The 25,741-nt window shown below is 32.2% G+C and overlaps 1 protein-coding gene across 1 annotated transcript; it reads left to right on the top strand.

The window, feature by feature from the left end:
* The first annotated feature begins 8,648 nt into the window (after window positions 1–8,648).
* LOC107627595 (LOB domain-containing protein 38) lies at window positions 8,649–10,347 on the top strand. Its single transcript, XM_016330426.3, has 2 exons — window positions 8,649–9,301; window positions 9,473–10,347. Exons 1-2 carry the CDS (start codon window positions 9,118–9,120, stop codon window positions 9,997–9,999), a joined length of 711 nt encoding a protein of 236 aa, XP_016185912.1. The 5' UTR covers window positions 8,649–9,117; the 3' UTR covers window positions 10,000–10,347.
* Window positions 10,348–25,741: the final 15,394 nt, after the last annotated feature.

The raw sequence follows: 25,741 nt of genomic DNA, 5'->3' as shown, positions 1-25,741 counted from the left end.
TTAGAATAAATATCTTTAAAGAAACACTTCAAAAACATTCCATTTCATAAAACCCAACAACAACCAGTCAAACAAGCATTCATATCCATCAAAAACAACCAAAAAACACATAAGACTTATACAATCACTAAAAGCACAATTCTCACGTCAATATCCATATATAGCAACTCCGAAATATAAAGTTTAGTTTCTAAAAAAGGCCCCTACCTTGATAGGTCGAAATCATAAACCAAATGCGCAAACGGAACTCTTTTCTCTCAGCCTGAAACCAATGGCAACTGAGACCTCAGCCCCCGATCTCATCCGCAGCAACACAGCAACTTAAAAGTCACATGCAACGCTGAGAACACGACCCTATGTTCCCAAAACCTCAGAGTTTATAACCAAACATAACACAATACTAACGCAGGAGTTTTCGAAACATAAACACTTACTCTAATAAGAACGAAACAGCGGTGGCCGCTGAACCGGTTTGGCAGCAGCCCCGACAGCCATCCCAAGCGACAGCGGCGACCAGAACTCCGTCGATTGTAACAAACAAGCAGCGATGAAAAAGCTTCCAGAAACTCAAAAGGAACAAAAACCAAATTAAAACCCTTACCGGCAGTGGCTATTGGTGACAACAGCTTCGTTCACTGGCAACAGGGGCATGCCCGGCGGCCAAAGGCTCCAGCAGCAACGGATCCAGCGGCAACGGGTCCTTCAGCGGCGGCAGAACGCAACAACTCTTCTTCTCTCTCACATTCTAGCTCCTGACGGCGATGCACTCCATGGAGGCATAGCAAACATCAACGGCGACGACGTGGGCTGGAGGTGACAACGCGAACAGTGGCGACGCAGGCTAGAGATGACGCGCGAACGGCAACGACGCCTTCCTCTTCTCCTTGTCGCTCTCCTTCTCCTCCTTTTGTGTGCGACGACGACGCGGTTGTGACGGCTTCTCCTCCCCGCGCGTGTCTGCTCCCTGACGACGGCCAAGGCAATGCAACGGTGCGGCCCACCAGCTCCGGCGCTCCTTCACCCTCGGATCTCCCTCTCTTCCTCCCCCTTTCCTTCTTTCCCTCTTCCTTTCTTTTCTTTTGTGTTTCTTTTCTTTTGTCTGAAACTAATGAGTCATGAGTGTTAAGGTTTAGGGAAGGGGCTGCGGCGCTGAGAGAAGAGTGAAGGTGGATTAGGGTAGAAAATTAGGGTTTGTGTATAAAATTGGGGTTTTCTGGGTTTAATTTGAGTACGATAATTTTAATAAAATTGGAGCATAGAGTATTAATTTGAAAAACTAATTTAATCTCTAAAATTACTTCAAAATATTATTTGTGGTATAAAAATACTAATTGATACTTAATCAATTTCTCTAATTGAAAATACATAGTAATATAATTAATTTTCTTTATCCCTAAAACTTAAAGTATTGAATTATGAAAATATAAAGTATTTAAATTAAGTCATATAAAATTCTCATTATTTAACAACTACTAACTTTATAACTTAAATATAGAGAATAACTCAATAATTATAAAATTAGATAAAATCCTAATTTAAATAGCCAAACTTCATTATTTTTGGATTTCTAAAACTTTAAATTATAAATAGGAAAATAATCCATAATTATAGAGTTTGGATAAAAACCTTAATTTATTTCAAATCCAATTAATCAAAACTGCCTTTAATTATTCTCAATAAAATAGTTTCCGAAATTAAAACTATAATTAAATATATAATTTGAAATTAGTTTAAAATAGGATTTTTTTTTTCAAAAGTTCTGGGTCTTACAGTAAGTAATGCCACTAACCACCGACAGAGAGCAGAGTGACGAATAGATGACGTCGAACGGCGAGATGACGACGAGCGGGGAGAAGATGACAACGAACATACGGCAAGAAGCTCTAACCCTCAACCAGACGACATGCTGAGCTACAAGAGAGTGGCTGAGTTTGAGACAGGGGGAAGGAGGAGGCTGCGGAGGCACCGACAACAACAGACGGTGGTGGCAGAACCCTAATTTTTTGTTAGAACTTAGAACCCTAATTTTTGAACTTTCAAGCTTTGCTTTTCAATTCTGAATGTCACAAAAGGGGGGTGTTGGGGGAAGGGTGGTGAGGGTGATGCGTTTACGCGTTGTTTTCTTCTTTTTAAAAAAAAGGCTCAAAACCACGGCGTTTATAAGAACCAGTCGGTTCTTGGTCATCAGTGACACTCATCCTTCCCTTACTCACCCATGCTCCTTCACTCCTCACCATTCATTCTTCTATATAATTCCCTTCTTGCTTCTTACTGAATTTCATAACAATAACAACACATATTAGTCTAATTCGATTGTACTTATTCTAATTCGATTTTAGTCTCTACTCTATCTTAAATTTTCAGAGCCGTTTCTGCTTCTGATTCCATTGAATTTGAATTCTTTATTTTACTGCAACCATGGTCACTACTGTGGGAACTAATGCTACTGCTGTCCCGATTGTTTTGGGGTGCAATGTTGCTACTATCTTGGTTGAAACTGCTGTGGTATTAGTAGTGGTCCAACCAGCCGTCACGCTTTAATTCCACCTCCGGTTCCTTTTAATTTTGGCTAATTGAGGTAGGGAATTTATTTTTAAAAGTAAAAGTTTTAAATTATAAATGCCAATAAAATCAAATGAGTAACTACAAATAGTTTATGGTTGCTTTGTGTGAATAATTGATGGAATTGAGTTTATTTATAGCTGTAATTGGTGATTGGTTTGACGATTTAACGTTGTAATTGTTGACGGTGACATTATTGAAACTTCATTGGGTAAACCAAAAGTATGAACTTGTGTTACTAATGATAGAATATGTATTTACTTGTTGATGATGCTACTGAATTTTCTATTTTATTGATGCAAAAGTTATGCATATATATATACACTTGTTTTTAAGTGAAAGATATGCCTTAATGATAAAGATGTGCTGCTGTTTGAATAATACGCGTGCACGGGGAGCCAGTGGGGGGTGCTTCCATGATTTCTATTGATGGTACAACACTGAGACGTGAGAGTTGGTGGAGCTACTACTTGGTGCCAGGCCTCTAGTGGCTCAGCAGCAGGGGACGTAGAGGAAGGAGTCTTTCTCGTTGAAGTTGACATGGCTTCGGGACCGAGTCCGACATATGCCCAGCACCGCTGATCTAGAGACACTCCAACAGTATACGAAGTGTTACATCATGTTACTGACTGGGGTTATCTGATGACGGACAAGTCAAACAACCTCGTCTATCTCCGGTGGCTGCCACTACTTGCCAACTTTCAACCGTGTCGTGGTCTGTCTTGGGGTTCGACGGTGCTTGCATGGACATACTATTCGTTGTGCTTTGCAGCACACCGAGGCATGACAAACATAACTGGTTATATTCCGCTATTGATGTCTTGGATATACTAGAGATTTTTGCAGTGGTGTCTACCTGACCGACAGGTTTTCATGTATCCTATGGCAGCGAGGTAACCATCCTTTATGGTTTGCTTGTGTTTCTGAATTTGTAGTTCGTTATGATGTTCTGTAAATTGAATTCATGTTATTCTTGCAACTGTTAACAAATTGATAGGGTTGACACAGCAGAGCAGGGACCAACACGAGCAGAGGGTCCTCCGATGGCGTCTGTCACTAGATCAACCACTATCATCGGCCCTTAGTGCATCCTTGATCACCTAAAATCTATCAGAAATAATCAACAGGCCTTCCTGTGGGGTGACATGTTGTCTCAAATTAGTCAGGAAGAAAGACCATGAGTCCATACTATTAGACTCCACAATTTCAAAAGCAATAGGAAGGATATTGCTATTGTCGTCTTGTGCCACTGCAATAAGCAACACACCACCGTATTTGCCATACAAATACATGCCATCGACAAAAACAAACGGCTTGCAATGCTTGAAAGTCTCAATACAGGACGGGAAGGCCTAGAATACTTTGTCGAGCATGCAACAGTCACAGACCATAAGGTGCCCATCATAGTAAAGTAAGGCCTTGAGCTCACTTATTGTTCCGGGATAACAACTCTGCAGTGCTTGTAGCAGCTTCGACACCTTGTTGTATGACTTCTCCCAGTCCCCGTATGTCTACGTAATTGCCTTTTGCTTTGCCATCCAAACCTTTATATACGAGAGTTTGAAGTGATAGCTTTGCCAAACTACACCCTACAAGACAGGGATGCTGACGGATGGGTTGGACTGTATCAATGGTAGGATGACATTACAGATGAAGCTGCTGTCCAACTGTCCATGGTCTTAGAACATGGTAGGTGCTAAACATGTATGCGCTACACCAACCCTATGAACCTCCCTAACAAAATAAAACATTCATCATTGAAAACAATACCAGATATAGCAATCATAAATTAGTAAATACGTCACAATTAAACTTGACCTCACCAGTATCCAAAGTTCTATCGGAGGGCCACACGGAGACTCCAAGGACATCCAGTTGCAGCTTGGCGGCAATGCACATGGTACTTGAATCGGTCTAATTCGACCACTCGGTACTCAACACTTTTGCGAATGCTGTAATTCTTTAGAACCTGTGATGCAGGCAGAAATTGACCAGTTAAGAAATTAATAAAAGAAATGCGTTGCAAGTACAGTTCTTAACCAGCTAAAATCCGCTTATCAATTTAAAAGGGTTGTCACAAAATTAGAATTAAAAATACTGGGAGTATGAATCCCAGGTCGTCTCCCAACGAGTTGACAAAAGAGTGCAGCTTATTGGTTAGAGGTTTTCCCAGAAATTTTGAGTTTGAGAAGCAGGAAAATAAATGATTATAAAAGTAAGCAGTGGAAATTAACTAGAGAATTTATTTAATTCAATTAAAAGCCTTGACCGGGAGATGATTAATTGGAATTTCTATCCTTGTTGGATTTTCTCAAGTACAATCCTAAAACGTTGTTGATCTACCTGGTCATTCCTTAATGAATAAGGAAAAGTCAAGTAACTAACTAATAAGCTATATCCTCAGGTCTTAATCCTCTCCTTAGGAAGGATTAAAGTTAGAGATTAGAGTTGTCAGTCATCAACTATGCGCGAGGATTAATACTTGAGTATTCCAACTCAAGGTTCTCCTTTTAATCAACTCCCAATCAAGTTGGGGAACTACTCCATTATCATGATTGTAAACTTCACAGAATTAAAAAGGGAATATAAGGAAGACATGATAAACAATAATTAAAAAGCAATTAAAAATAAAATAGGTTCTTATATTAATAAATCCCAAAATGCAACATACTTATCCAAATAGGGTTAATGGCAATAAAATGTAGAAGAGTAAGAAAACAAACTAGAAAAATGAAACTTCCACGGAGGTAATGAGTCTTCTCAGTATCCAAAAACAAAAGCATGAAACTCTAAACTATGAATGCAAAGGAAACCTAGAGGAAGGAGTAGTATTCTCTCTAAGATTCCAAAACTAAACTAAAACTATGCGTAATGAGAATGTTTGAATGTCCCCTCAGTCTCTGCATGTTTCCTGGCACTAATCTGTGTTTCTGGGCCGAAAATTGGCTCAAAACACGGCCCGAAATCGCCCCAGCATTTTCTGAATTTTCTGCAGATCGCACATGTCACGCGTACGCGTCAATCACGCGTGCGCGTCGCTGGCCGAATTTCCTTTCCACGCGTGCGCGTCAGGCACGCGCTCGCGTCGTTGTGCAGATTCGCTTCCACGCGTACACGTCCTTGCTTCCACGCGTACGCGTCAGGCACGCGCACGCGTCGCTGTGATTTTCTCTGTTTCGCGCGCACGCGTGAGCCATGCGTGCGCGTCACTTCTCGCTGGTTGTCTCCTTTATTTCTTGTGCTCCTTCCATTTTTGCAAGCTTCCTCTCCATTCTCTAAGTCATTCCTGCCCTATAAAGCCTGAAACACTTAACACACAGATCACGGCATCGACTGGTATAAAGGAGAAATTAATATACACAAATTAAAGGCTTAGGAAGCAGGTTTTCAATCATAGCATAAAACTAGGAAGAAATTGTAAAACCATGCAAATAGTATGAATAACTGAGTGAAGAGTTTATAAAAACCATTCAAATTAGCACAAGATAAACCACAAAATAGTGGTTTATCAACCTACATTACTGCATCTCTGCTTTTGTAATCGTCTTTCCCAGTGTTGGAAAACAGAGATTTATCATGCATCGTGTCCAGATCTAACGCATGATAGTGACTTGGTACATCTGATAGCACTGGAATCAGGTGGGGGGAGGCAAAACATAGTGCACTGCTGCCTCAGTCGGCGTCTCGGGTACAAACTCCTCATCATCATCATCTTCAGAAGAACCACTATTGTTGCTATCCGCAACGTACTCTTTGTCGGAGTCTTCATCATCCACGTCCATGTCTTCCACTGGACTAGCAACATGAATCGGTGGTGGTGCGAGAGGTGGGTCATCTATCCTGCAGACGGATCCACCGCCACCAACATCACCAACCTCGACAAAAAGCTCCATTACTTGTTCCGCCATGATTCTCCCATGGATGTCAAATATGAGTCGCACATGCTCGTCGTCCTGGAGTCAAAATAGACGAAACTGAAAAATTCCGTTTTCCAATTGTGCTAGTAACCTATACCCAACCCTTTCTATCTCTTTTCTCCCTAAACTACCAAGTTTACTCAATATCAGAGTCTTTAACTCGGACATGGAACTTATTCGTTGAGTGCGCAATAGTAACGGAATATTACACTCAAATATCACCACATTGTCACTGTTTCTCATATGACATTTGGGATACACATAGACAACTATATATCCGCTACTACTGGACATTTTTTCTTATTTTTGGAAGAAAAACGGAAGAGTAGAAGATATGAAATGTATTTGGAGAATGTCAAAGATTGCACATCCTTTTATAATTGTTGAAAATTTGTCTTATTGTATCTTGTTTTCATTGTAAACGTTATAATTTAACATGTATCTCGTTTACACTATAAACGAGATATACACATGTCACTCACACTGTCTAATCTTATTTATACTGTAAACAATATAACACATACTATGTATTTTTATAATTATTTTTAAAATTATTTATTTTAATAAATAAAATATTTTTTTAAATTTATTTAAGTAAAAAATCCGACTTCTATGCACATGTTTGTTAGTCGGAGGAAATTTTGTTTTAATAGAATGAAATTTCAAGTTGATTTTTTTATGATTTTTAAGTCTTAACTTTTGTTGAAAATTGAAGTATTTATCAAGATTCAGAACGTTTAAAAATTTATAAATTTTATTAAAACTTAGTTAGAGTTGAATCAGATATAATAAAATAATGTATTTATATATAAAAAAAATAAGTTTTTTTAAAAAAATAATTTTTTATAATTTATTATTTTAAACTAATTTACTGCTAAACAAATTAAACAGATTTTATTGATTTTTTTTATTGGTTTATTGGCAAACGTTTTTTATTTTAAATCAAACGGCTTTGTAGCTGATTTTCGATTAATAGGGTTGAATTGACAAATTTGATTCGGTTCTCATAATCACAATTTAATAAAAAAAAATTAGATACTAATTAAGATAATATTTAACTATGAAGTATGGACATTTTGCTGAGTTATCGTATCTGCGTGTCGAGTACATTTTGAATACGATACTCATCGACACTTGTCTGGCACGATGTCTGCTGTGTCCAAGTGTGTCTTAATAAAAAATAAAAAATTTTTCTCTGGACGCGTTTGGACATACCTAAATATCATCACGTGTCAGCGTGTTTAATTTTATTCTTATCATGTCTTCTTAAAATAAATTTAGAAATAATATATATTATTATTTGTTAAAAAAATAAATATTCCTTTATATAATTAAAATAAAGCATTAAAAATAATTAAAAATTTTGTATGTTTTAATATCAAGAAGAATATAAAATCTCACTGCAATTTATGTTTTAAAATTCACGTGTCAGCGTGTTCTGTGTCATGTCGTATTCTGTGTCTGTGTCAATTGCATCATAGATATTTAAGAAGAGTTAACTACTAATTCAGCATGAAAAAGATTTAGTCATTGATAAAAAAGTCCCTAAAAGATATTATCGACAAAATAATTTTTGAATGATTTAAAAATGTAACAAGAATAACTAGTAAATATTATATTTTTATAAGTGACAAAAAAATTTTATGTTTAACAAACGACTTATTTATTTGGTTTGAATTTTTGTGATAATATTTAAATAAAAATTTAGAAGATACACAAAAGAAATTGATGTCTAGAATTTTTTTTTAAATAAAGTGGTCATTTACAATAATTTTTTTAAATATTTATTTGATCTAAAATTACCAAAATTTAAAGATGGAAAAATTTTAATTTTAAATAATGTTTGCAAATATTTGTATCTAAATCTAATTTCTAAAATTATTTTAAAAATATATATTTAATATTTAATTTTTTTAATCATAATTTTAAATCCTTTCAAAACTTATTTTTTATTAATATATTTTGAAGTTATTTTTGTTAGCAACGTCAACTTTTTAATATTATTTTAATAATTTCTTCTATTTAATAATTTAAGAAAGATATGATGAAAAATAGAGATCCAACGGTGTAGGAACACCCATGCGCGGAAACACGGAGCCGCTCACACCCAAGACCTTGGAATCTCACCCTCCCATACATACAACACTGTCAACACACCCCCCAAAAAGAAGTATGAGTGCATGTGATGACACACAAAAAAAAAAATCAGCAGTGCTCTCAGACACACACTAGACATACACACACTCACGCACTACCTCTCACTAACTTGCACACACTACCCACTAACCCAACCACAGTTAAATCTAACTCAACCACCCCCAAACCTCACTCCTCTTCCTTCTCTTTATTTATATCCCAGCTGCACCTCAATTCGCATTCTCTCATTCCCTCTCTTTCTTTATTTTACCCCTCTCCTCCCTCTGTTTCCCAAACCTCCACCAGTCCACCATCATTCCTTGTAGCCAAAGAAAAAAGAAAGAAACCCATCCTGGTTCCTCGTCTGCCCTCACCCTCCTTTCCTAATTCGTGTTCATGTAAGGGCAATTCGGTAACTTAGCTGTCAACATAGAACCACAAAATTAAAATTAAAATTAAAAAAAGAGAAAGAACCGAAAAAAAAAAAAAGAAACCCGGAGGCATGAGTTGCAACGGTTGCCGAGTTCTCCGAAAGGGTTGCAGCGAGACATGCATGTTGCGCCCTTGCTTGCAGTGGATCGAGACACCCGAGGCCCAAGGCCACGCCACCGTCTTCGTCGCCAAGTTCTTCGGCCGCGCCGGCCTCATGTCTTTCATTTCCAATGTACCGGAGGCCCAAAGACCCGGTAATTATACCACCTTTCTATAAAACACACCATCTTCAAACGCTTCTATCATTTTTATTTGTTGCGTACTTCTCTTGGTAGTCAACTCCATTGAGACTTCTGTATCTGTTATTCAAATTAAAAAAAAAAAAAAGAAACTAACGCTTCTGTGTTTTCTTTTCTCTTATTCAGCTCTGTTTCAGTCACTGCTGTTTGAAGCATGTGGAAGAACCGTGAATCCGGTTAATGGTGCTGTGGGGCTTTTGTGGACAGGGAACTGGCACGTGTGCCAGGCTGCAGTGGAGACGGTGCTCCGCGGAGGCACGTTGAGGCCCTCGCCGGAGTTTATGGGGATGGAATCGGCGGGTCCGGTGGTGGCCACCGACGAAGCATCGGAGGCAGAGGTCACGTGCGGTGACATATGGAAGAAGGTTCGAGATCCAAACCCGAGTTGCAGGTTCACAAGCTCACGGTCTACACGTGTTGCTGCCGGCGCCGCCGGGAAGCGTAAGCGGCTGGAGGAGGTGACGAGGGTCCAGACGGCGGCTGATCTTGATCTTCGTCTGACGCCGATCTTCCTTCAGAAGATCGCCGATTACCGGCGCCGTCCGGGATCGCCGTCGATGACGTCGGAGGAGTCCGTGACGACCACGGCGGAGATTGGAGGAGATCAGTGGGGTCACAGCGGTGAACGGAAAGTTCTCAACCTTTTCATTTGAGAACTCTCTCTCCCTCCCTCTCTTATAAATGATTCATGTTTTTATGAATCAAATTAAAGGAGCAGAGGTCTCTTTTGTGGTTTACTTTTCTTTTGTTTTCTCTCTGTGTTTTGTTTTGGGGAAGAGGGTTTTTGCTGGGTTTGAGAACTCAGCGAGATTTTGCGAGATACCGGCACAGGATTTCTCTCTCTACGGAAAAGAGAAAGATGATGGTTCGTCGGTTATCCTTTCTCCGTTTGTTTTTTTTTTTTTTTTTTTATCCTGCCAAAAATGAAACATGTAATCAGTCTTGTGATGACCGTGGAACATGAATTTTTAATAAATATAATTAATATTTTGTTCTTTAAATTGTTACGAACTTGTGTTAGAATTCACTTGTATATTTTTAACTCTTTACGGATGGATCTGCAAGTTGAATGATTATAATGAACCCAATTCATGGAAGAATTTACAGCTTTTTACTTTTCTAGCTTAGAACTTGATATAAATTAACATTATTCATTTTATATAAAAATTCACATGCAGTAGAAGTTGATAATGAATTGATAATTGACAATCAGTAAATAATAATTTAATTAAATTTATTAAATTATTAAACTATTTTTTAATATCAAATTTCACATAAAAATAATTGTTTATTTTATTTTTTACTAGGGTAGCATGTGAGGAAATTCCAATGTTGTAAATTTAAAAATTAATTATTAAAAAGAATTACTATAAAATAAAATATTTTGGCGGTCCATTCAATTTGTGTGTGACGAATTTCTGCTTTAAAATAGAAACAAGATGAAATGATTCGGTGGTAGTTAGGTTTCCTTCATGTAGTTTTGGCCGTGGTCCAATTTCAACTGCATATTTGACTGAAGTACTGAACTAATGGCAAATGAACCACCAATAACATAACATTCAGTGGAATTTTTATATAATAATATACACGGTGGTTCCTCACCGTAGACCTTGCATTCGAAGCAGTTAGGAAGATTGAGCTATTCCAAACCATGTTTGACCGTAAATAAAACCCATATAAATGAAGTAGTACACTAGTACTAGTGGAAAAAGAAGTGAGTTGGAATCTTGGAGTTGAATAACTAAATCAAATTAAAAAAATACTAATATGTTTGAATTTTGACGTCACTGAAGGAGAAAACAAGTTGGTTGGAACTTGGAACACACAACTACACAAGTAGACAACCTTTGTGGGTAAAGTTGTCGAGTTCCCACAATACCAGCAATTTCTCTGAGAATGTGAAATCACTCCAATGTATGCTGGGCGTTAATATTAATGTTGGAAATGGAACGAGGATCTCTGTGGAGACAGCACAGAGATTTTGTTGGATAGTTTGTCCGAGTAAATGAGCATTGGCCATAGTTGCAGTAGTGGTAGGAAGATAGTGACAGATAATTGAGGGAAAAGAAAAGCATTGAAGAAGCTAAAATCGCAAGCGTCTTTTGGAGGATGCTAAGAGGCATGTTATTATGTTACTACAACGATGGAGAAGGAATCATCAAAGGATAGGATTAAATATTTTTTGGACTGTATATAATTTGATTTACCATGGCTAAGCCAAAGACTCAAAGTGTACAGCTATGCGAGCTTCCAGTTTTGTTTCTCTTTTCTTGTGCTGTCCAAATCTTATTATATATTTTATTATAATTTTAGAAAAATAAAAAAACAGTCAAAATTTATTTTATTTATTATTTATTAATTATTATAATAATTAATAAATATTAAATAAAATAAGTTATGATTATTTTTTATTAATTTTTTTATTATCAAATATTTCTGATATTTTATATACACAAATTTTGTAGATCCGTATATTTTCAATTAAGTTTTTGTTTTTAAATATTTACTTGAATTAAAAAATAATTAAAATATACTGAAATATTAAAATTTAAAAGAAAATTATAAATGATAAAAATAAATAAATTTATTGAATTATTTTTATTAATAATTATTTTTTTAATTATTTTAACTGTTTATTTTTGGGAGAATTATGAAAAATAAAAACCGTTAAAAAAAGGCCAAATATGCTAAAATTGTTAATAAAGATCATAATAAATTTTATTTAAAAAGAATATAATGTTATTAGGTCATCCATTTATAATAATTTAGTTTAGCTGAACCTTTTTTATTAATTAATATATGCTAATGGTTCCTTACGATAATTTTTTTTTTTTTACTCTTTTATTCATTTAGTGATGGGTATAAGTAAAAAATAAAATTGTTATAAAGATTTGTTAAATGAATAATTATTTTTAAAAAAATTAAAAATAGAAACTTTACTACTATACAAATAGATAGAGACAAAATATTATATTATATATTTTATAAATAATAAGTTTTTTAGTTAGATATGTTTTAAGGATATATTTTAAAAATATTATAAAAAAGTATTTTACTAAAAATTATTAAAAAATAAACTTTTTATATTAAAAAAGGTTCAGAGAACAATAATTTTTATATATGTTGGCCAACATTTTTAACAAACATTGTATTTATATAATGAATCTCGCTAGCGAGTCGATGGAGTATTTGTATAATGTGTATAATGGGTTATTTATTTGACTCAATATAAATTAAAAAATAAACATCCAAGATAAAATACTACTAATTTTTCAAATACAATACACTCATATTATCCAGAATAACCATCCAAGTACTAGGATAACAAACATCTGATATTCTACTAAATCGAACATCCCTATATTCCCATTATACACATTGTATAGATACTCTATTAGCTTCCTATACTCCCTCTTATATAATAACACTTTATTATACATTTGGACTTTCTTTCTACATCGTTAGTTTGTTAACTAACTATTGGCCAAAAAATAATAAATTATTTAATATTTTAAGACGATTGTTTTATATTTTTAATATATTAAAAATTTAAAAATATTTTTATATTTTGCTCTTAACATGTATTTTAAGACACAAGTTAGTTATATGTATATAACAAATCAACAATGTTAGGAACTAAGAGGGTACTAGCCAAAAAGTTAAATGTTTTTGAATGAATCTAAAATCTCTATGTAAATGGTGTTTATACTAGGCATTAGGATGTTTCTTCTACTAAGTATATCAGAATGTTTTTTTTCATACTAAATAGATGTTCTTTTATATATTTTATAAATTTTTTTATATACTAAGAATCGAAATTGTTGGAAATTCCATAATCCTCGCCCCTATTTCTCCAACGTATCATTCAAAATTTTAATTTAGAGTGAAAAATAATTAATATCAAATATTATAAATTAAAAACAAATAAAATTAATTAAATATAATTATAAATTAAGTAAATTATTTACTTTTTAGCTAATCACCTCTTAATTCCATATACTTTTCCATAACAAATACCTAATTCAATCATTAATACTCTTTGGACAAATCGAATTATAAGCAGAACAAAAGACAGCTCGGTGCCTCGGTCTCTAAACATAAAAACCTGCTGGTACCCGGTATACATTTTTTCATATTTTTTTAATTTACGTGTGTATATTCATTTAGTACAATAATTATGTAATTTATTCATTGGGTAAACTCTTATATATTCTAACATAAACATTATTAGAGTTTTACGTACTTTTAAAATCATAATATTAAAATATTCACACCTATTAAAAGAGGAGATTGTTTAATTAATAATGTTTTCAGTATACATGCACAGATGCACTAACCATGTTATGCATTTCTCTCATATTTATTGGTGCGACAACGCTAAGTAGTCGATTTGAAATTTTTTGAAACAAAAATAGAATATTTTAAACATTAAAAACAAATTTAAAACTTGATCTAAGCATTAAATGTAACCAAAAGTTTATATTATTTAATTTGATTTTGATAAATGACAATCATAAAATAATATACACAATAATAATAAAAGCAACATATGAAAACAAGAAATTCAGGTCCAAGGTTGTGAAGAAGTTTACTGATCTATGATTTAAATAATTTCGATTAAGAATTTATATATATATATACTAACAATTATTTAAAATATGAAACATGATAAAATTGGTTTATTAATAACCAAGTAATTCGATTGGTTGAGTAAAAAATTCTAATATTTCATACCATGACTTATATGAATATTATCATCAAAGATATATGAATATTATCATCAAGTTCCCCTTATATGTAAATATATTTCGAGAATATATAGTTCTTTTTAATTTTTCATTTAATTATTTGTAATTATAATTTTTTATTATTTAATATTTTTTCATATATTTTCTTTTAATTTTATTTGAAAAGTATATAATAAAAAAATATACTTAATAAAATAATTAAAGAAAAAATTTAGAAGATGCATGTTCATATTTCTCTCCCATCGATATCTCCTATATAGTTTCTTTGGTTCCTCCTCCAAATCTCACAATAGGGTGAAGCGAGTGGGATCCACTTCATCACCAAAAAGCCAAAGACAGTACAATATTTAGGGAATCTCGGATGGTGATAAATTAATAATAAATAAGCATGAATAATCCAAATAAAAATGCGGAGAAAAGAAAGGGGTGGAAGAAAGAAAAGAAAAGAAAAGAAGAGGCAATTGTGGTTGAGTTGAATGGGAAAGGAGAAACGCAAACGCAAGTGCAAAGGAGAAGATGAGAACTGAGATGATGGCTTTCTCTTTCTTTCTTTCTTTCTTTTGTTTCTGCGATGCTGCGTCTCGCCGCATTTATCGTGGACCCCACGGAACCTTCCCCATTCTGTTGTGTGGGACCCACATACACCTCAGCTTCCACTACTTCCTCAGAGTCTTTGATATTCTCACCTTTGGTTATTAATAAACTTATTAATTATATCCACTACACTACTCTCTCTTTCTTGTTGCCCCTCGTTTTCCTCCTTAGTTGGAATAAAAATGATGAACCTGCGCAATAATAACACTCAAGAGTCAAGACTCAAGAGTCAAGACTCATCAGTCATCACCCTTTTTTTTTTTTTTTTGCCTTTTTATTTCTGTAAGCAAGAATTCATTAATAAAAGGTTAATTTTTTTTATATGAAAAAGATATTAATACTTTTATTAAAAATGAGATTATTTAGTATAATTAGGGATCTTTGAATTTTGCAGGTGAAAAATTACCATATAAGATGCGTATTGCAGGGTGTATGTTGGACACGTGTCGTCCTTCGTATTAGATACATGTCATCATTATGATGCATATTGTCTGTTGGACACGAGTCAATATTTTAACCAACACACAAGATATATGTTGAACACATTTTTTATACATCTATAATACTATAATACGCTTCAAATATTAATATTCAACTAAAACATTATCTTCATCTCCATATTAAAAATAATTTCCATTAATAAAAGATGTCAAATTATTTAAATAGCATAAATATATTAAATTTAGATAAAAAGTTAGACATATTTTTTAGTTGACTAAAGTATATAAATTTTTATTGTAGAAAATATTTAACCATAAATCATAGATAAATTTTATATTTTTTTAGTTTTCAAATACATAGAAAAATACTGCAATATAATAAAATGTTCTTTGATGTATAAAATGTGTTGATAATATATTAAAAAAATTAAAATTTATCATTCTTGTTTGTCTATCTAATACTTTTAGAGCACTTATCAGCAAATTTCTTTATTTTATTTTCTCCATTTTAGTTACTACTTTTCTTGTTTATTTAAAGGAAATTTTATCATATCTATAATGTTTTGATATTGTTTAGTTATTCTGTTATAGTTTCATCATTTTTTTTAATTTAGTATTTATAATTTAAAATTTTTAATTGAATTCTTAAAAATTTAATGAAATTATAAAGACTAATACAATAATAAAATTATTTAATAGTAGTTAAGAGAATGAGTCTAATAATATTTTAAAAGATATTAATTTGTTTTTTTATTATATTTTATTTCGAATATGATAATTTTTCTAATTATATTTTAAAATATAAATTCAATCCATTACTCCTTTTTACATGTGTATTTTTATTAAAACTGAGAAAGTAATACTTAGTACTGATAAAGGATGACTAAAGTTAAGTGCATGCTTGGAAGGTCACTACTGCTATTAGTAGGAAGCTTCATCCTATTAAATATGAGGGACAACAATTATGTGCATTTTTGAGGATGGTTATTGGTTTTCTAATGAGTTAGAGTTTCATAATGCGTCAATCAATTATGGGTTACTTAAAGAAAATTATGAAACATTTATTTTACATTTGCTATTAAAGGATAGAATTATTTCTAATACAATTTTTTTTATTAATATCATTCTGAACGTTAAAAATCATTTTAAAACTAATTTTTTCACATAAAATATTAATTACATGATGATTTTGTCCCCTAATAAAATATCCTCTTCCTTTCACTAATCACTCCATGGTCATTTGATCATCACCATTACTATTATCACCACTTCTCTCTTTCCACAATGCAATTCAAGCTAAACTTGTGTAGTAGTTGTTGGATTCAAATTTTGACTTTCTTTAAGACGATGTTATTGAAATTGTCACAAAAACTACGATTTCCGATGACGACAACGAAAACGACGAAGTTGACGGGCCTGATGTCCATAAGGGGATGACGATGTTGTCATCTTGGAGACGACAGTTGATGTCATGCAAGACTTTGACAAGCATTTTGAGAGAGAGAGAGAGAGAGAGAGAGAGAGAGAGAGAGAGAGAGAGAGAGAGAGAGAGAGAGAGAGAGAGAGAGAGAGAGAGAGAGAGAGAAGAGAGAGAGAGAGAGAGAGAGAGAGAGAGATGGTTAGTGGGTAGAAGGTGGTGTTTTATTAAGGACAAAATAGTCATAAAATTAACATTTCATGTGAAAAAAAAATTAAAACGATTTTTAATATTAAAAATGATGTTAATAAAAAATATCAAAAATAATTTTAATTTGTCCCAAAATATTAGAAACAAAAAAAAAGTACTTAACTCACTATTAAATTGCAAATAAAAAAATATTATGGTTAAAATCTTTTGATAATTAAATCAAATTAAGTCTTACTATATTTTTTTTAAAAGAATTTATGCACTCTTATTTGTATTGTCATCTTCTGCTTCTTTATTATATATATATATATATATATATATATTTTTTATATATATTTTTTTAATTTATTTTTCATCTTTTTTTATTTTTTTAATTTGTTGTTTCTTATCCATAAGAAATAAATTATAGAATTTTTTTATGCTAAACATAGATTTTCTTTTAAAGTAAATTCACAAATTTTAAACAATAAACATAAAAAAAGAAATTACAATAAAATCACAATTTATCATAAAATTTATTAGGCTAATTTAATTTAGAGTAAACTACTATTTTTACTCATGAAAGTTTTAAACACTGATAAATCTATTCACAAAAAAGAATTATTGTACCATGAAAGATGGGTTCTGCAAAATTATCCAAACGCTCAAAAATTACCTAAAATTTTTAAATTACCTTTTTCCTAATCCTAATCTCAACACCCCTCTTCCAAATTTCAACCCTCCTTTTATTCTTTTCATGAATTTCACCACCTCCTTCACCAACACTACAACCACAGCCACAACCACCGCCACCAACCGTCAGCCTCATATTTCTCCTTTTTCACTGTCACAATAACAACAACAACAATAATGATGATCATTTGCTTCCTACAACTTTTGCTTCTTGCAACTGCTCCTTTACTCTACGTCTTGCGTTCTTTTCTTCTGCCAACTTCAATGTGAGACGACACACCTCTTTGCGGCTTCTTTCAATCTCGAATTTCATGAAATCAACTCCCTCCCAATCTGAAAGGCATTGGCCTTCACAAACTGGGTAATGGAGGAGTTGCCGACACGATGAAATTGGTCCTAGTCGCTGTAAAAGAATAAGTGTTGGCGCAGGTGATTGTCGAAATTGAATCGCTCATCCCACAGTAAAGTAATTGTTCTCCTGCCTTGAAAACTATGCAATCTTTCTATTTCGTTCTTCTCCTCCCTCTCCATCTCCAAATCCACTATACTCCTTTTCCGGCGAGGAGAAGCACCACTACTCTCCGGCGAAATCTTTTGCTTCTTCTTTTCCACTTCCACGTCCCTATCAGCACCAACTCCGAATAACGCTTTCCTCTTTAGTTTTATCTTTCCAGAAGAAGATACCTCCTCCTCCTCCTCCTCCTCTATTTCTCATTCTTCCTGAATGAATCATCAATAATCAGTTCTAACTAACAACATCAAACGCCATGGCAGATGACTGTGCATTAAACTACAGCACACTATTGCTGCAAACCAAATATGCGAAATCGGAACCGAAAAGAATAGGGACATTGTGGACAGCAGTGGCGCAACTTGGATGGATTGGAGGCCCTCTCGCAATGCTTCTCTTCGCTTTTATAACTTTTTTTTTTTGAAAAACAAAATTTAAATGCTTTTGTGGTTTGATTGCTTGCAGTTGTTTATGATTGTGACAGTAAAAAAGGAGGAAGGTGAGACTGATGGTTGGTAGCAATGGGATTGGTGATGTTACTGAAGGAGGTGGTGAAATTCTTGAAAAAAATAAACAGATGATTAAAATTTAGAAAAAAGGTATTGAAATTAAGGTTAGGAGATAAATAACTTAGATTTTTTAGACAATTTTTCAACGTTTAAATAATTTTATCGTACAAAATTTATTTTTTATAGATATAATTATATTTTTTTCGTAGATAAATTTATCGGCGTTTAAAATTTTTGTAAATAAAAATAATAATTTATTCTTTAATTACAGTTAATTATTACAATTTTTTGTTCATATAACCAGACAACTGACTCTTTTAAATTATAGTACGCATCGTATTTCAAAATCAATTTTAACCTAATTAATTCTGTAAATGTTTTTGCAACTATACACTGATTCATGTAATCGGATAATATGTTTAATTATGTGCGTGCTTAAATAAATGTCTATAGTAAATAGTTTTAAAATTTTATAATATTTAAAAGTTATTTTATTAATTTAAAACGAATATACAATTATACTTGTTCATAAAATAAGCAAAATAATGCCGAAACAAGTAACAATTTCTCATAATAATATGGTCCACTTACTATACAATATTTTAAAGACATCTTGGACCTTTATCCCATAATGGAGAGGATTCTTCCCCCATTCCTTTTGCTTACGTTTCTCTATTATATAATAAATTACTCTGATCTCTAAACTTTATTTGTCTTAGCTTGCAGGGTTGGAATCAGTTAGGAACATTTGTTGCCAGGTTACGCCATTATACACTCGAACAATAATTGTCGCCAGAGAAAAACAAAATCACAATCAAGATGCACGTTATCTTCGGTAACTTTTGGTGATATAAATACGTTAGTATATGTCAATTATTTAAAATTTGAATCCTCTAAGTTTTAAATTTTTATTTTAAAAAATAAAATAAAATTTTTTATTATTAAATATTTTATTTTTTATTTTTTAGTCTCATCTATAAAATAAATTATAATAGATTATATTTTATTTTTTAAAATAAAATTTAAAATTTAAAAAATTCAAATTTAATATTTGTTTATTAAACCATAAATTTAAAAAAATACATTAATACATAAATATATATAAAATACATATATTTAATATTTTTTTAAAATATTAAGATATAAAAATACAATTGCAAGTTCTTATAATTTATTTTTTATTAATTTTTACACAATTAATATTTACATTTTTATTCTTTATCAATTTTTTATACATTTAATTTTTATAATTTTTTATATTTTTATCTCTTATTATTTTTTATAAATTATAAATTTTTTTAATTTTATTGTATCTTATTTAATATTTTATTAAATACAATATATATATATATACACACTAATAATTTATATTTATGTCTTTAATATTTATAGTTTTGTGTCTCTACCTGAAGATAAAAAAACATAAATCAAATGCTATCTTATGTCACCTTTAGAGTATGTAAAATAATTATTATTCCTTTTTAATTGAAAAAGTAGATTTGATAAAATGAAGAGAAGAGGCTGATTTCTATAGAGTTTTAGCAAAACGAAAAAAAAAGTTACATTCACAATTCATATAGACAACTACACTAACAAGTAACATTTATAATATTTTTGTTCTTTTGTTCTTTTGGTTTTTATTTTATCTTTTGTTCCACTTGTTGTGTTGTGTTGAGTTTTTTGTTAAAAAAAGAAAAACAATTATAGCAAACCAAAAGCAACAACATATTATTTTGTGTCTTCGAACAAAAAAGGAGTAAATTAGGTGTGTATATTTATACGTACAAAGATCAATACTGATATAGATAATATAAAATTATAAAATTATATTTAACAAATAAGATATGAATTTAGATGTTATATTTTGAAATATTAAAATAATATATTTTATATTTTTGTAAAAATATAAAAATACTAGTAAAAGACATAATTTATTTTTTTTATTTTTATTTTTTTATAATCATATTATTATATTTTTTTACTAATTTTTGTATGAAAAAAAATGAGAATAAATTAGATTTTTATAATTTATTTGTTTTTATATTTCGATCGATCATTTATGTCTTTTTAAGTATATTGTCTTATTCTATTCTCAAAATTAAATACAGTCTTATATAAATAATTTATTACTCGTCTAAAATAATTATTTATTTAAATTATTATAAGTCTCACATCTCTTAAAAATATAACCTTAAAATAATTTATAAAAAAAATATTATTTACATATTGAGTTCATTTTAAAAATGAAGTTTAGTGTATATACTACATTTTAAGATGAGTTGTTAACATAATATTATTAGCTAGACAGAAAAATATAAGCTTATGGTAATTGAGACCATAAATGGCAACATAATTATTTATTTTTAAATTTAAAAAAATTTTAAGTTTGAACTCCTGGCTGTTATCTTCTAATATGCATAATTTTTTTTAATTTTAAAATACAAATTAAACCCAATAATTTGATCATTTGAAATAAAATCGAGTGGTTTGATTTTTGTGATTTAAAAATGCTTTCTAAGGATAACTAAATCGGATCCAACAATTTGTGATAGTCAAATTTTTTTAAGTTCTAGAAATATAAATTGGACTGTCCGATTTGAGAGTTACAAAAGATTTTTAAATTAAGATGCTAATCGACACCCGATTACATTATTTCATATTTAATTTTAATAAAAAAATAGAAGTCGGACTAGGGAGAGGCAAGTAGTGGCCTTGTCCCCCAATAAATTTTAAATTCGTATACTATTATAATAGACGTATTGTATAGAGTAAAATTTAATAGTGTATTGACAATAAAAAGAGTTGGTATTTTTTATGTATTAGGGTTCAAATCTCTCTACATGAATTTATATTATTTATATTTTTTTATTTGATTTAGATTTTTTTATATTTTTTTAAAGTTAATTTTAACATTCATAATCATATAAAAAATATTTAATATTATTTATAATAATATTCTTTTTCTAATTTTATTTAGTTATTTTTTTATTATTTTTTACCTCTATTATTATATAAAAATACTTTAATATATTTTAAATTCACATAACAAAATTGTTAGTGCAACTAATTTATATTATTTTATGTCATATTTTTTAATGATATAAAATATAAAAATATAACTCACCATCACATAAATACTTAATAAAGTTAATTAATTAACAAAATATTTAAAAATAGATATTTTATATTTTGTTAGATATAAAACCAAAAAAAAATTACGATAAAATTATAAAGACTGAGATAATTCTTTTATTTTTGACAAGTATTTATTAATTTTTTAATTAAAAACTAATTATAATTATATCTATTATCAAATTATATGACATTATATTTGATTATACAAGATTTTAACTTTCGACCCTTACACTTTTAGATTCCTGAATCCGTCCTTGGCATGGCGGGAAATATTCAGCTTAATTATTTTGACAGCTGTAATGAGGTATTTAAGGTACGTGAGATACCTAGTGGAGTGGAGTATACAGTGAATCTACGTCAGCGATGTTGTGATTGTGATGAATTCCAAGTATATTAAATTCTCTGTCACCATGTTTTTACTTGTTGCGCGAATCAGCGCTAGGATTGGCAAGTGTACATTCATAAGATCTACAAGATGGATCAAGTATGAAGGATATATAGAGCTAAGGTTAGACCACTGAAAATTTCATAATATGACCTGTGTATCACGGACCTCAGTTGATACCAAGTCCATTTCTTAAGCGAATGACTAAAGATCGGCCAATGATAACCCGCTTCTTAAATGAAATAGACATGTGATGATGCATGATCCAAGGTGATGTAGGCAATGTTGTGCGGAGGGCTACAAACGTAGTAGATGCTGACAACGTGAGAGTTCAAGTGCAGCAGGTGCTGCTCAAAATTCCTGAGGTCTATGATGTTTATATTTTTTAAATTGTATCCAAGTATTTATCATGTTCTACAACGAGAATATGTGAGATATATTCCATGATGCCAACTTGGAATTAAAATAATTTATCAAACAACATAGCAAACCATTTGTAATATTTAAGAAACTACATCAACAAACAAATTCAAATTGTTATCAAAGTACAACATACAATTACAAATACTTAACCAACACATGGCATTCTAAATACCACTTCTACTTTCTCATGCCAACTTTACGTCTTTGCAAAAATTTTTGCATTTTTTGACGACCTTGTTAAATTGCGAACAAGTGAATCAGCTTGCACTATGACTTAGAGGATCAACTCTAAGATTGTAACATTTGCCTCCATCAGTTGGAGTTGAGGTGCCATTAGTCACTAGAAGAAAGTCATCGAATACGGTCGAATTTAGTGTCGGATTTGTCTAAAAAATCCATCGATAACCTGTTTATCATCGAATTTAGCGGCAGAATAAATGCGATGGTATAAACCTCGTCAGTAAATAATTATCGGCAGAGTTTTAATGTCCAACGCTAATTTCCGTGGGAATTAGCGACGAAATATAGGCGATAAGATAATGAAATATTATGAAAGTTATTATCGGATTAATCCGAATGTAATGTTGGCGCCATTCTGTAAGTATCCACGCCATTTTACTGTCGGATTAACGGAATTGTTTTTGGAGATTTAAAAAAATGGGCTGTTGCCATTGGTAAATTTCGTCAGTAAATTTTGACGGGAATGCCGATGGTAGTAGTTTTTAATTTTTTTTACATAATCATTTTCCGTCCATTTATTGTGTACCCTGATAATAGCATAATTGAAAGAGTGCTTTACATAATCCTTTAAACCTAATGTGAAATATCAAACGTACAAAGTAAAAATACAGAATGATGGTAATTGATATATCTGAAATAATGTTAATTATATTACATTCTTCTCAAAATTTGGTAAGGAATTATACATATCATTGAACTATATTTACATTAACCATATTCAGATTCATTATTTTCTTCCTCTGGTTCACCATCCTCTTCCTCTGAGATAGTTTCCTGATCATCGAACTCATCTTCCTTTTCTTCGTCACTATCGACCCCGTCTTCTTGAAGATCATCGTCCTATTGTGGTAGTGCGTCATCATGTATTCCAAGGTCAATGATATCATCATCCGTAACAGCCGAGCTAAGAGTAATTGGCTCACCGGTATCAACCACCATTTTCGAAGGAGTTAGGTCATCAATTTGGTAAGGTTCTTGATCCTCTGTCCTATCATCAGACTCGATGCGGCCTCTTGACTTAGTCCTAACTACAACTACCCAAGTAGACTTACATGAACTCTGATAAGGCAAAGGGTACATACACTTGTCGTGCATTTTGAGGTAGAATAAAGGATCGTAGTGCCTATATTTTCTAGTTACATTAACTTCCATGATATCGTAATCCTTGTGCTTTCGTGTTCCTTGTCGCGAACTTGGATCATGCCATTCACATTTAAAAACGCACACCCTGTACGTAGTGCGACAGAAATATTCTAATTCAATTATATTGTGAAACGCACCAAACCAATCAGAATGACCACCACCTGAAACTCCATAAACCCAAACTCTGGTGTTATACGTTTTCTTTCCAATCGACCACTGTAATGTATGGAACCGATATCCATTAACAATGTACATTGGGTAGCTAATTCCCTTATTCATTGGGCTCCAACTAAGTGTAACTAGTTCCAAATTTGTTAGGTCAGATAGATGTACGCTGACATATTCTCGAAACCAACGTGGAAAGTTGTTCGATGAGGTATCAGGATTTGCCTCTTAGAATAACCTATATGATAGAATAGGATAAAGAAGTCTTGATTAGATTAAGAAGTTATAATGTTACTAATTGCAATATTTACGATGACTTAAAAAACTCACATGAGGTATGGTGAAATCTGGTCACAGTTAAGCAACATATGCAGATGTGCGGCATCGATTTCCTTCTGCTCTAACCAGTAGTCATGCCTGCACCCATTGTAGCTCCTTCTGAAGCAAAGATTGGGCATGTTGTTCCACCCGACGATGATTCTCCCTTCTCATCGTTCCTTGCAATTCTTGTTCTATGTGACTCAACATGAGGTTGAAAATAGAATGAGCAAAATGCAGATATTTTCTTAGCTAGGAATGCTTTGCATATGCTGCCCTCAATCCGAGCCCTGTTATTCACGATGCGCTTAAATGAACTAATCATCCTCTCGAATAGGTACATCCACCAAAATTGGTCTAGCCCACATAGTAGTGCTTCAAACGGTAGGTGCACTGCTAAGTGTTCCATAACGTCAAAAAAGGATGGAGGAAATATCCTCTCTAGCTTACAAAGTATGATGGGAATGTTCTTGTCCATGACTGTGAGATCATTAATGCTAAGTTTGGTAGCACATAACTCTCTAAAGAACTTACTTATTTTTGTGAGAGGTTTTCAGATGTTGGTTGGAAGTTTTCTGAACGCGATCGGAAGCAAAGACTCCATGAATATGTGACAATTATGACTCTTCAACCCAGTAAACCTACCTTATGACACGTTTGTACACCTACTCAAGTTAGAGGCATAACCATAAAAAAATCTCAATCCCCTAATCCACCTACAAATATTTTGCCTATCTTCCTTCATTAGAGCGAACACTGCCTTTGGTTTAGCCCACCTCCCGTTATCAAGTTTTTTTAAGTTTAGATCTGGATGCCTGCAAATGTCCATCAAGTCTAACCGTGCCTTATCGTTATCCTTTGTTTGCTCGTCGTGTGTTACTGTGCGCATGATATTATCGAACACGTTTTTCTCAATATGTATCACATCAAGACAATGTCGAACCAAGTTGTCTCTCCAATAAGGCAACTCCTAAAATATATTCTATTTAGTCCAATTATGCTCCTTGCCACATCTCGGAGGTCTCAAACCTGTCCTATTTTTTACGATCCTTGGAATTCTACTGACATGATGCCAAACTTGCCTACCATTCAAATTTATGGGTGTCTCTTCGTGTTCAGTTGTATTCTTTTTAAATGAGTCCCTATTGTGCCGAAAAGGATGATCAAAGTTGAGAAATCTTTGATGGCAATCAAACCATAAATTTTTATCGCCATTCGACAACGAAAATGCCTTCGTATCCTCCATACAAATAGGGCATGCCATTATGCCCTGAGTGGAGCAACCTGACAACATGCCATATGCAGGAAAATCGTTAATGGTCTACATCAACGCAACCTGTAGTTGAAAGTTTGTCTTCATCGAAATATCATACGTTTCTACACCATCAATCCACAACTCCTTTAACTCATTCCCCAAGAACTACAAGAAGACATCTATTTTGGCCTTTGAATTTTTGGGACTAGGTATGATGCAAGTTAGGAACA

This window comes from Arachis ipaensis, chromosome B1, assembly GCF_059453495.1.
Source record: "Arachis ipaensis isolate K30076 ecotype BB chromosome B1, ASM5945349v1, whole genome shotgun sequence".
NCBI lineage: Eukaryota > Viridiplantae > Streptophyta > Magnoliopsida > Fabales > Fabaceae > Arachis > Arachis ipaensis.
The sequence above is the reverse complement of the archived record's forward strand: the minus strand, read 5'-3'. Positions and strand labels throughout refer to the sequence as shown.